This window comes from Saccostrea echinata, unplaced genomic scaffold (assembly GCF_033153115.1).
Source record: "Saccostrea echinata isolate AGI-Se365-2 ecotype Australia unplaced genomic scaffold, CSIRO_AGI_Sech_v1 ptg000054l, whole genome shotgun sequence".
Lineage (NCBI taxonomy): Eukaryota > Metazoa > Mollusca > Bivalvia > Ostreida > Ostreidae > Saccostrea > Saccostrea echinata.
This window is the reverse complement of record NW_026889803.1, coordinates 27,450,553-27,462,783: the sequence shown is the minus strand read 5'-3', so window position 1 is coordinate 27,462,783 and position 12,231 is coordinate 27,450,553. Positions and strand designations below refer to the sequence as shown.

General features: G+C 31.6%; 1 protein-coding gene across 1 annotated transcript; it reads left to right on the top strand.

The window, feature by feature from the left end:
- Positions 1 to 537: 537 nt before the first annotated feature.
- Positions 538 to 10,130, top strand: LOC133205429 (centromere protein L-like). Its single transcript, XM_061341247.1, has 12 exons — positions 538 to 606; positions 1,092 to 1,262; positions 1,517 to 1,588; positions 2,203 to 2,315; positions 2,676 to 2,760; positions 2,960 to 3,007; positions 3,794 to 3,951; positions 4,670 to 4,763; positions 5,153 to 5,264; positions 6,805 to 6,907; positions 7,494 to 7,556; positions 8,661 to 10,130. Exons 1-12 carry the CDS (start codon positions 588 to 590, stop codon positions 8,736 to 8,738), a joined length of 1,116 nt encoding a protein of 371 aa, XP_061197231.1. The 5' UTR covers positions 538 to 587; the 3' UTR covers positions 8,739 to 10,130.
- The last annotated feature ends 2,101 nt before the right edge of the window (positions 10,131 to 12,231 follow it).

The window sequence follows — 12,231 nt, the reverse complement described above, 5'->3', positions numbered from 1 at the left end:
TTTATTTTTTAAGTAAATAGACATGCAGTACTTGTATGACTGTTTTATGGAATGATAACGTGGCTGAATTTATTCACTTGCAGGGGAAACGTGTTACAACGAATGTTTATCATTAATTAAAAGTGTACATATAATCCATATAATCAATTAACTAACCAACTAAAGCTCAAATGATAAGAAATAAAGTACTCGCATTTCAAATGTGTCTATTTACAAGCATACATTTAGTTTGACACGTTGTCCCATTTATTTGGATATTTGCTACTTTTCCGTGATAAAATTCATCAAAAAGTTGCGCAACAGTAAAATAATATTGAATGGATGATATTATCAATAGTTAAAGATATCTCCAATTCTTTGAATTTAATGTTAATTTGACGGTCCACATATAGTACAATGTGATACTATCATTTTTTAAAAGGAAGTATTCTTTTTATTTATACAGTAAGATGAAACAGTTTAGTAAAAGCACCGGAAAAACGTTGTCGTTCATGAAAGCTCTTTCTAATAGCCTTTCAATCAGCATTTCCGCTTATACATTATGGCGGTAGTTTCGAAGAACGATCCATCTAAAGCAATGAAATTGTATGTTAGCAGCTATTCATTGTAAGTAAATTCTTTTACGAGTAAGTAAAAAGTTTCTTTAAAGAGCTGTTTTATACTTGAAATTTCGGCCCTCGGTGGGAATGTTTTCTCTGAACTCAATTTGTTGAAATTCCTCAACTTCATCATGCATCATTTCATATCAACTTCATATCAAAGTTCCATTCAAGGTAAGAAGTATTGATGGATGAAAATGGACTCTATGCCCCTAGGCCTCCTTTAATCAGGTTGGGACAAATCTCCCAAATGTGATGTAAAAGCGAGCAGCGCAGAGCTGCTCGCACTGCGACACCTGGGAGACATTCGAGAAAATTCGAACTACTAATCTAATTAATCTAATTATGTTTGCTTCCCAGTTATACTATGCAATACTGGAACGAAGGGACCCTGAGCAAGCATTTCCCAGTTGAACATGTACCAATATTCTATGTGAACAGACCCGATAACTAAACAGAGTTTTTTTTCTTTTTCTTTTTTTTTGCCTTTAGGTAAAATAATGGCTACACAACAGAAGCGCTCATCAGAAAACTACACCACACCACAGTTTGGCAATACATTGAAGTCAAGGTTGTCACAGAGGTTCACTCCAAAGAGGTTTACCCCTTACGGGAGAACCCCACAGAGTCGGAGGATTGCAACAGTATTACCATCCACTCAAGGTTAAAGAATATCAGCAGTGTCCTTTGGATGTCCTCATGAATTCTGTTTTATTTCAGTATTTTGAGCTAATTTTTTTACATTAATTATATCTAGTTGACCTAGTATATATTTTTCTTCATTTCAATTATATTAAGCAATTATTGAGTAATTAATGCAGATATTTATAGAATGAATAAAACAGAGCCAAAAAACTTGCAAATATCTGCACACTTTCCTTTGAAAAGATGTTTAATGTAGAAATAATTTGTTCTAGGCAAAAGGAAAACAGTCAGAGCAAAATCAAAAACCCAATCTGAGAGTGTTGCTGAATCGGGAGAGTTCAAAGGTTTGAAACACCAAATTTCCAAATATATGTCAGTCAGGGGGGTAATGGAAGCAAGTTATTTTTAACTCACTGAAGTTATTTGACTGACATGTATTTGTGAAGAAGCAAAGAAATCATCCATAAGAGTTATTCTTAAAAACCAGAACTTCTTCTTTATCAAAACATCAAAATTTAAAATTTTCTGCTGAAACTAATCCTATATGAGGCATGATGATATTAGTTTAAGGGAGTTGCATGTATTTCAGATGACAGACTTCATTTCCTAAACAGTAAAGATGATATTCTTTGAATAGAGTGTTATTTGTATTTTATGAACATTTCAATGGTCAATTACACACATTCTTGTAATTTTTCTAAGACTGAATAATTTTCTAGAATTTTGTGAATGGTTCAGTATAAAGCTGTTCAGATACCAGTAGGTTAACAACAAGTTCGTAGAGCAAAATACAGTCAAGGATAGATAATTCATAATAATATGATTTAATTATTTAGAAAAGTAATTTCAAAAGTCATGCCCCTGACTGTATACAATATATAATAATATTATGCCATCTATTTGAAAATATATATTACAATGATTTCTTATTTAGTACCTGTACTAATTATCTTAACAGGGTTCACCAACAAAACATGGAGAGTGTTCAAGTTATCTCCCCTGTACAAGTTCAGCAGCTCCTCAAAAGACCTTAAGCGATATGGCCAGCTTTTGTCTTCCTGTGTAGTAGCGGTGAGAAGCTTCTTTACTTTCTATTCGTTTGTTTAGTTTTATCAGTCTCAACCAAGTTACATACATGTATCTAATGACATCATTGGGTCTACTAATCATTATAATTGTATCCATGTTTTGTACATGCATATGGTCTATTATTTATACATGTAGATATGGTTTTCTCAATGTGATCAACAGTCAATGCTTTAAGTTTTTCTGGTTTATCAGACTTGTTGACAGGCTAATTAGCCCTGTTGATACAGTGTATACACATGAATTGTGCTGACCTTATAACATAGCAACTTTCACGTTTGTTCATGTAGAAATGCATTTCCAGTATGTTACATATTAGATGAAGTCTATCTACTTCACTTTCAGGCCAGTCAGAAGGGAATGTTTGTGGAGAACAATATCTCTGGAAAGGCACTGTTCTGTATCCAAGACGGACTGAAAAAGAGTGAATGTATGAATTTTGGTTTTAGATTGAAAACTTTATTTCAACAAGTTATATGTACTTTGCATTGTGTTATTAAACATTATTGTACAATATTTTTAGATTTGGAGAGTGATGTGGTTGTTATCAAAATGAGGAAATGAATTTTGATTTTACATGTAATGCACATTTTCCATACTTACCAAAAAGAAAAAAAAAATTCTTACAGATGACCCTGATGCTGTACAAATTTTGATAAAAGGAAAGAGGAGTGCAGGTAAATACTGAAAGAACACAATAATATTAAAAGAAGTCGTTTATTAAAAGAAAAGGTAACCATAATCAAACTGATTGTTACTGTTTGGTATTTTATAGGCTGTATATTACTCAGATCACAGGAGTCTGAAGTTTTTATTTTTAGAAAAATACTGCAAAAAAATATTTCACTCTCTACTACCCCTCCACTTGGTAAGGATGGAATTTTTTTCCCAATATATATTTTTTTAACAATAAAAACTTCAGACTCCTGTGCTTAGATTGTCACACCCTCCTTCATTTTTTGAATTGATTTTTCACCTTTTTCCCAGTTATTATTTACCATTGTCTTTAACATGTTACTTATGGGATTGATTTTTTTTTTATTGGAATTGATTTACATGGGTGTGGTAAAGTTAATAGTAAATGTTAGATCCTTTTAAGAAAAAGGACTTTGCAGTCTCTATCTGACATATCAGTTAACATGGCTTACAGTAAATACAAAGATGTTATTCTGAACAGAAATTATATATTTAAATTTTTCATTAAATTAAACTTTCTCATTTCCTTTGATGTCATAAATTATTTTCTGAATCTTAGTTTGGAACACTGAGCATTATTAAGATAGTGTAATGGTGGTCCTTTTGAGCAATTCTTCTTAAATTATATGCTTCATTTTATCATGTTTACTTTTAAAAACATTATATTGATTAGTTTTGCGTGATGTGTTTTTTACCTCTTGAATTGGCTGGTCGCTGTATATTAAGTAAATATTGACATATACCTCTGGTGGTGGTCACTGTTGAAGGTACTACAGACACCGTCCTGCTGACAGCCACACTCTGTGGGGTGGAGATGGAGGGGGAACAGCTGGGTCCAGATGTGAAGGACCATTTTACCTACTACCCTGTACTCCTTGTGAAATCTACTGTAGCCCTCACTGATGTCCTTATCACCTGGCTCCAGGTAGAACATTTTCCTTCATACAGTAAACTGTTGGTGTTTTTAGTAAAAATCAGAAGTATTAAGTATGGAAATGTCTATCATAATGTTAAATCAATTTACTAGATTCTAAACTTTGCTATTTTATTTTTTGACTGAATGTGAACGTTTTCCACTTTAGGGTATTTAAGAAAGCTGCAGTATCATTTATAAGCATGTTTTCTATTACATTATTGAGTACCATTTCACCATAGACAAATGCATACCTGCAGACATTATACAAATATGAAATTCAGGGTTGGGACTTCAACGGGAGTAGTCAAAGCAAGAGATAAAGCATTTCTGCTTTATACATGTATTTGTTTGTATGGTTTAGATAAAGCATCTCTGCTTTATATTTGTTTGGATGTTTTGGTATCCACTTCTTAATCCATAAACAAAAGTCATGAAATTTTCCCATAATGGAAAAAGTTGGATGTAAGATGGTCAGAGGGAATACTGTTAACCAATTTTTATTCGCATTCAAGATATATCCATGAGTTTTATGACCATATTTTACTCCTGAATATTTCTCACAGCTAACTATTAATTTAATTGAGTATCTATGTAGAATATATTTCCAGTCACGATCATTAATCCTCGAGCATGGGTTTCAAACTGATAAATCAAAAATAAAAGTTGTCGCGAATAATAATTGGTTTACAGTAGTTACAAGTTTTGAATGTATTCTTTTCATTTCCAGATGCATTTTGACTGCAAAGTTACCCCAATGGTTTTTCCTCCTGTACATCTTGCCTGGATGATTGGTATGTGGAGTGGAGCTCTGGCAAATACAAGTAAGGATTTGAAAATACAGGTACAAATTCTTTTGGAGACATAAATATGGTAAAGGTTGTGAGCACTTGTGCTATTTATTTTATTTTTCCCTGATTAGGACAATTTTTATTGATAGCTCATGATGTTATGCATTGTATTGGTAACAATTCTTTTGAAAACCATGCAACTTCAAAATTAATCCTTTTGATAAAAATCAGATCCTTTGATATGAGAACTTGATCCTTGTGTAGCGATCTATGTCATAGATCAAAGGATCTGATTTTAATTGGATTTTTCCCCCCTTTTTATGAACTAAATTTTAAAGGCAGGTTATTCCTATATTTTGAGAACTATTCCTTCTTGAATTAAAGTAACTGAGCATCAGTTTTAATTTTTTCCATTATTTCAGGTCGTAAGAAGAAGCCTGTAGAACTTGTCTATCAGGTGCCTAGTGAATGTGAGGGAATCAAGAAAGTCACATACACCATAGAAGCAGAAGATTGTCTTAAAGTTTGGAACAGGTACTTGTAATGTCAGGGGTACTGATTTGAATCATTTGGACTGAATGTATCTGAGAAATAAGGGTTGTATGAATAATTCAAGTCTGAATCTTTCCATTTGATTAAATGACTGATGTAAACTTGGAATTATCAACGATAACGTCATCTGCAGTTGATCATCAAAATAGAATATCTTTTTTTTTTTACACGAAAGGAATACTGTTGACAGATTTTATTTATTTTTATTTCATTTGTGTTTGTGATTATTTAAACAAATTCTGATATTTCTGTTCCAGCAAGAATTCAGTTTTCTATTTGTATTATTAGGGCCCCGCAAGGATTTGCGGGTGCCCTATAGTAATCACTCTGTCTGTCTGTCTGTCTGTCTGTCCGTCTGTCATTCTTCCGTCCACAAATTTTCTGCTTTTTTCTAATAACTTTTTTTAGGGTTGACCAATTAAGTTCAAATTTGGTATGTTGGTTGAGTAGGCAGTAAGACATATTTTGATGCTAAGTTTGGTTCTCTATGTCATCCAGTTTGGAGCTGGAGTGGTGGGGTAGATTCCTTAACTTTATATAAGAGTGAATGGGCAAAGAGAGATAACTGCTGAGAATGTTCTATTGTAAATCATGAAACGCTGCAATGAGTCTCTTGGGATTAATTAACTTTCCTCTTGAAGAAAATCCAAAGCATTTATCTTTATCTGCCACATTGAGATTAATTAACACCTCTGTCTGCAAATGAAGTTTGTTTTGAAGTTAAGGTCAATTCTGAATGATGTTTACCTTCTCTGAAATGTGGATTTAAATAATGTTCATACTTTATTTTGTTAAAATACAAAATGAGTTATGATTTTATTGAACTCTAAAAACAAGATATAGATAAAGATATCGTTTTTATTATTATTTTCTTTTTCTTTTTTTTCTTTTTTTCTGCCTTATGTAAATTCAAGAATACTATTTATTTTGACAGGTATTCAGATAATAACCTCATTCTATCATTGCTGAAAAAGTTCTTATTGTAAACTTAGAAGAAAAGGTTGAGAGAGCAGTATAATTAATCCCGTGGGTTTGATTATCTTGCTGGTTTGCAGAATATTTTAGAGGGTTATCTTTCTGTCACTTTAAGATTAATTAACACCTTTGTCTGCAACTGATATTTGTTTTGAAGTAAAGGTCAAGCCTGGGTGATATTTGCATTCACTGAAGGCTGGCATTTTAGAAAACACATGCTTCATTCATTTTTAAATATACATTTAATTGAGTTATTATAGATATGATGTTTTTTACTGCCTTATGTAAATACAAGGATACTATTTACAGATTGTTGGATATTTAGCAGTTGCTGTTGCTTATTCTTTATATATTTTGAAATTTTTTGGAATCAAGTAAAATTCTTATCCCCTAATCTGCACCCTAATATTTCTAACCCTCAGCGGGGCCCTTGCTGACTGGTCAGATTTCTAGTTATTTATGAAATATATCAGTATAACTACAGTGTTAGTTAAGTTCATAATTTTACCCCAGTACAATAATCAATGATGTTTGTAACATTTTCCAGCATTCATGATCACAGATCAGATATGTTCACAGAAGAGGAGATGACAACTTTCCTTTCGTGTCTAGAGGAACATTTTTATTCGCTTTTTAGAATAAAGCTAAATGTGAGTTTTTAAATGATATTCTTTTTTAAAACAATACTTATTTTAATAGCCATTTATGATGTAATATGTTTGTTGTAATGTGTTTCAAAAAAATGATGTCCTTGTGAGAAGAGACAAGAACTTTTCATAAATGAAAAAAAAGTACATTTGTTTTTGCATGTACTATTAGTACTACTACTACATGTAGTGATGTACTACTACAAATAGGAAAGAAATTTGATTTATACACATATATGTGACAGAGAGGATACTTGTTTCCAAAAGTAATAATATTGGTACAAAGTACAAGTATAAAAAAAATACTAACAAAGACTTGACTGGGAAGTTTACCTAGTTTATTCAAAGTTGTGTACCTTTGAAATTAACAGTTCATGTCATCATCCCATTTTGACTAAAATATGTTATCTGTAGTTTTCATCCTCTGTACCTCTGTGTGTGCTGAGAATCAATTGATAATTTTGATCTCTTCTTTATATGAAGTTCTTGATTTTGACATAATTTTAATAATGTATTTTAAGTTTAATTGTAAAAAGAAACACTAATTGTTCATATTGCTTATGGTTAATAGATTAATCGGTCATTGTAGGCAATGCAGTTGTCATGTGTTGGTACTTCCTTATGTTACATTGGTAGAGAGGGTTTACTTAAGGTATGTAACTTTGTTTATAAATATACACTGTGTATTTCTTTGGATCATGTTTAATTACCATCCTGGCCAAGAACAAAGAGTAAAATTAAAATTGATTTCTTTTAAGCATGTAATTATTAAACCAGTAAATTGAAAGGTTAGTTTTTATTGAGCTAAGGTGCTTTAGTACAAAGGCAAGCAGAAGAAATACTTTTCAATAACATATAAGTGAACTTTCTTTAGTGCACTTATTCACTATTCCAAAATATGATTTCACATAGATGTGGTAGGCAGCACTTTATTCAATACTGTCAGACTTGTCGAAATCTGTCGGTCCTGTCGGCAGGGCTGGTAAAAATTTGTCTGGACTGATAACTTTTAAGAAAACGTCGGTCCAAATGACCCTTTGAAAAAATCGAGCGTGATGCAAATTTTAAAAAAGTCGAGATCGGGATGCGCAACTGAAGGTCACAAACACAGAAAAGATGACTGTGTGATCAGCATGGGGACGATGGTCAATTTAAATTGTTACAGCAAAGACATAAAATATGTTATTTATGTCTCTTATTAAAGACTCTCTATCCTAAGAAAAGAAACTTGTGAGATTGAAGGCTGTTGAAAATGATAAAGGGCATTTTGGTGCTGTTATTTATTTTCCTTTCTCAGCGTCAAAATAAGGTACAAGTATCTGGTCTGACAAAACTTCGTCCGGTCAGACAGAACATTTGACTTTGTCAGACCAAATGTCTGACAGTGATTTCAAAATTTCGACAAGTCTGTACTGTAGATCAACAAATTTTTTGTGACACCTTATTTTAGCAAGATAGTCATTTACTCTTTATTAAGTAGACAAAAAATTCACAAATTTTTGTTTTTGCCCTAAATAATCTTTAAGAATACAAATATACGTGAGAATATAATTTTGGTGAGCAGACTGTCTCACATAATTTCTTGAAAATGAAGTTCTTGTGAATAAAAAGGGATTTACAGTAAATAGTCTGTGATCTACAGATCACTTCAGTTTGTAATTGCTGAAATAGGGATACTTCCTTGCTTTTATTGTAATTTAAGAAAAGCTCCATTAGTGCTATTGATGTTTATTGTTTTCATATTTCTATTTTTCAGATTTATTCAGAAGAGCATGTGATTTCTATTCTGAGACATCTGACAGAATTATCCATTGAACATTTCACTCTTGTGTGACAAGCTTATCATATGAAGTTATATTTGTGCAATAACTTTTTATACAGAAGATTAAAGACACAGTTTTCTTTAAACAGTAATCCCACCCCACCCCACCCCCACTCCCATACTTTAGCCTTTTCTTAAAAAAAAAAAAAAAAAAAAAGAAGTGTAAATTGCAGTCTTGAACTGAAATATCCTACTTAATTATTCACGTCTACTTCAAATTGAGATGAAACCAAGACTGGCAATAAATCTTAAATTAAATTTTCAGACACATGGGGGGGGGGGGGGGGGGGGGGGCTGTCCCCGACTTTTTTCCAAATATAACCTTTTACTGTTGACAATTTTCATTGAAAGGGAGGTTGGCCCACACTTTTTTTGGCAGTAAAGTCAAATTGTCCCATGATAATGCATTAATAAAGGACAGGATAGACTAAGACCCTTTTTTGCCCCCTAGCTTGGGGTTTCTCTAAGGACAATGCAATAGTTCATCATAAAAAAACTTGTGGTCATCTCCGATTCAAAGTGAATATTGATTTTAATTTGTCTCATTTTAAGAACATTTTCATCAATTTTTAAGCAGATTATGCTTCAGAAAACACAGAGCACAAGCTTGCCTATCTACCAAAGTTAAATATTTCATGCACAAGTACATGTATCACATGCATCTTATAAAAATCTCAGATAGGCAAGCTTTTGCTCTATGTTTCCCGAAGTGAAAAGCATTAATTTTCAAATTTGGCAAAATTCCACCAGGAGTGAAGAAATTTGGTAAAATGTTGTACTTTGGCACCCTCTTGTGGCCTCCTTGTATGCTTTGATCAAATTTAGTGCTGATTTTGAAACAAGCATCATTTAAAGTTCTTGACTGCAAACTATCACAATTTTAAGGTGTTTTGATTTTTATGTCAAATAGGGGGCCAAATTCAGCTGTATCCATACCTTGTCCTTTGTGGAAAAAGTTGGAACTCCATTGTCAAATATTTTTTCTGGCTGCCCCCCCCCCCCTTCAAAAACAATACTATATGTGCTTGAAATGTGGTGATATCTAAATTGTGGCATTAATCTTCTGTCATTGCTTAAATGAATGCAATTTCCTGGTATTTATTTAAAAATTTCCAAATTAATTAAGTAATCAATTAAAGTTACATCCTTTGTCATTTTTGTAATTTTCTTTTTAATTTACAAGGATGAAAGTTGTTAAATGATATTCAAGTGATGTTTAAGGCCAATTGGGCAATTGTTATTTATTTACCTAAATCAGTTTTATGATTTATCAATCTTACATGGTCTGACAATATAATTTTTTTTTATAAAGTGTCTTTAAAAAATGCTGCAATTACATACACTGTATGTACATTTACAGTATGTAATTTTTGAAAATGTTAGATTGTCTTATAAAGAAATTTACTGAACACAGAATTTTTTTTTTATAATTTAAGAGCAACAGTAAAAATGTTGGAATTATTTTAAAACAAAGATGATGGTCATCTTTTATTGGTACAATTTCTGCTCATTTTAAAGATTTTTTTTCCAATTTGGAAATAAAGCAGTACAGTCATTTAACATTGTTGACATTTAATGTGTATCAGTTTTCCTATGTTCAGTTGTATTGCATTGGGTTTTTAAAATTTCTTTTCTTTTAAACTTCCTCTTCTTTTTATTGTAAATTTTATAAAATGTATAACTCATTTTAATGACACCAATTCATCTTTAAGTTTTTGAGATACTTACATGTGTAAGTAATTAGAAATGTTCTCCTTTGGTGAAGAAAAATATTGGTGTAAAATTATGATTAATAATAAGACATTTAAACTCCATTTTAACATTAATCATATTGTATAAATAAAATATTTATATTATTTGTCATCATTTATTTCAATGACTTGTTTGAGGAGTAAATGGTGTAGTGTGTACACTCTTTTTCAGATGCTGAATATTCTTTGACCCTTACTTAAAGCTCGTTTAGGGGCCGGTCTGCCATAACATCATGCAATACTGTCCAAATCGAAGGCTTCCATATCTTGATGAAATTTGGTGTATAGGAAGACCACCTAATATGTACATGTAATTGAAAAAAAAAACACAAAAATTTTGTTTTTGCACAGTTTTCAGACAGATTGGCTCTTAAAACCAATAAAAATACATGCATCTAGGTACCTATACTGTGTTCCTTTTGAGGGTCTGCTTTACAATAGTCCTCTAGATTGTTTTTAAAAACGCTTGGCTAGAGAAACAACAGACTAATGTTAATGGCAGAGGGCTGATGAAGAGACTGACAATATGTCTATGATATTCTCTATTATATTCTTCGTATTTTCTTAATCATGTCAGTAAAAATATAAGCAATATATGTATTGAGATGACACCCCCATCCACCTTTCTCGCTCAGTAAACATGGAAAGTGAACAAACTTATTTGTTATCACCAATGTGATAAAAGAATAAATCTTTTGCAGTAGTGAATTCTGTCGAAATCCATAAATCGGAAATCAGTCGGTTGTTGAAAAATCAGCACTAAACGTGATCCATATTTTCACCACGAAACTCTGTTTCAAGATTATTATTGTAAGTGTGTACAAAATTCTAGTTCATCTACAATATTAAGATGATTCTTTGCAAGGTCTTACACGATGTTAGACATTGCTCATTGAGTAATTTTGGGTACAAGTTTTTGTACACATCAGAGATACTCCACTAACCGGTTTTCATAATGTTTGGCCTTGTAGTTACATAATAAGCCATAACGTTACCGTTCCTTAATTTTTAACCTTCAGTGTATCTGCTTATATAATTGTTCGTTTATTTTGTTCACAACTAGATTTTGTTGGGTCTTCTATTTTGTGAGATTTAGTATACATGAAAAGAACCCTTCCCCCTTTCCAACGCCCCTTCTTCCTCATAAAAAAAATTAATTCGGCAAACCTCATATGATCAGGCAGTTGTAAGAATCTGATGTCATGATGTTAAACTCTTGAAGAAATTCATATACAGAAAAAAAGTGGAACAAACAGTCCATCTGATAATATGTATGAGATACTTTGTATATATTAGAATAACGTAAATATTCGATAACCTGAAAAAAAATCAAATGCAGGTCTGCCTTTACCTTTCTGAAACCAGTATCTCAGAATGTAAATTTTTCTTTAAAATTTCTTGGACAAACAAATCTTTTTATTATTGAAGTCTTAAAATATAATAACTTGTTTTTTCATGCATACAGAAGCCCATTTAGGACCTATCAAAAAATATTTGTGAAATCGATATAACGAATTTTCGAATTTTTAAAAACGAATTTAATTTGCTATATAGCATTTTTTCGAATACGTTAGCACGAATTAAACTTGATTTGTTATGAAAGATTTGTTGAGTTCGTGAAAGCGATTTTTTTTTAAATTGATATAACAGATTAAATTCGTTTAAACAATTTCTTCATTTTTTTTTATAACGAATTAAATTCGTTGAATAGAATTCGACATTTAGGGCCTATAGTCAGAAAATATTTACGAAAT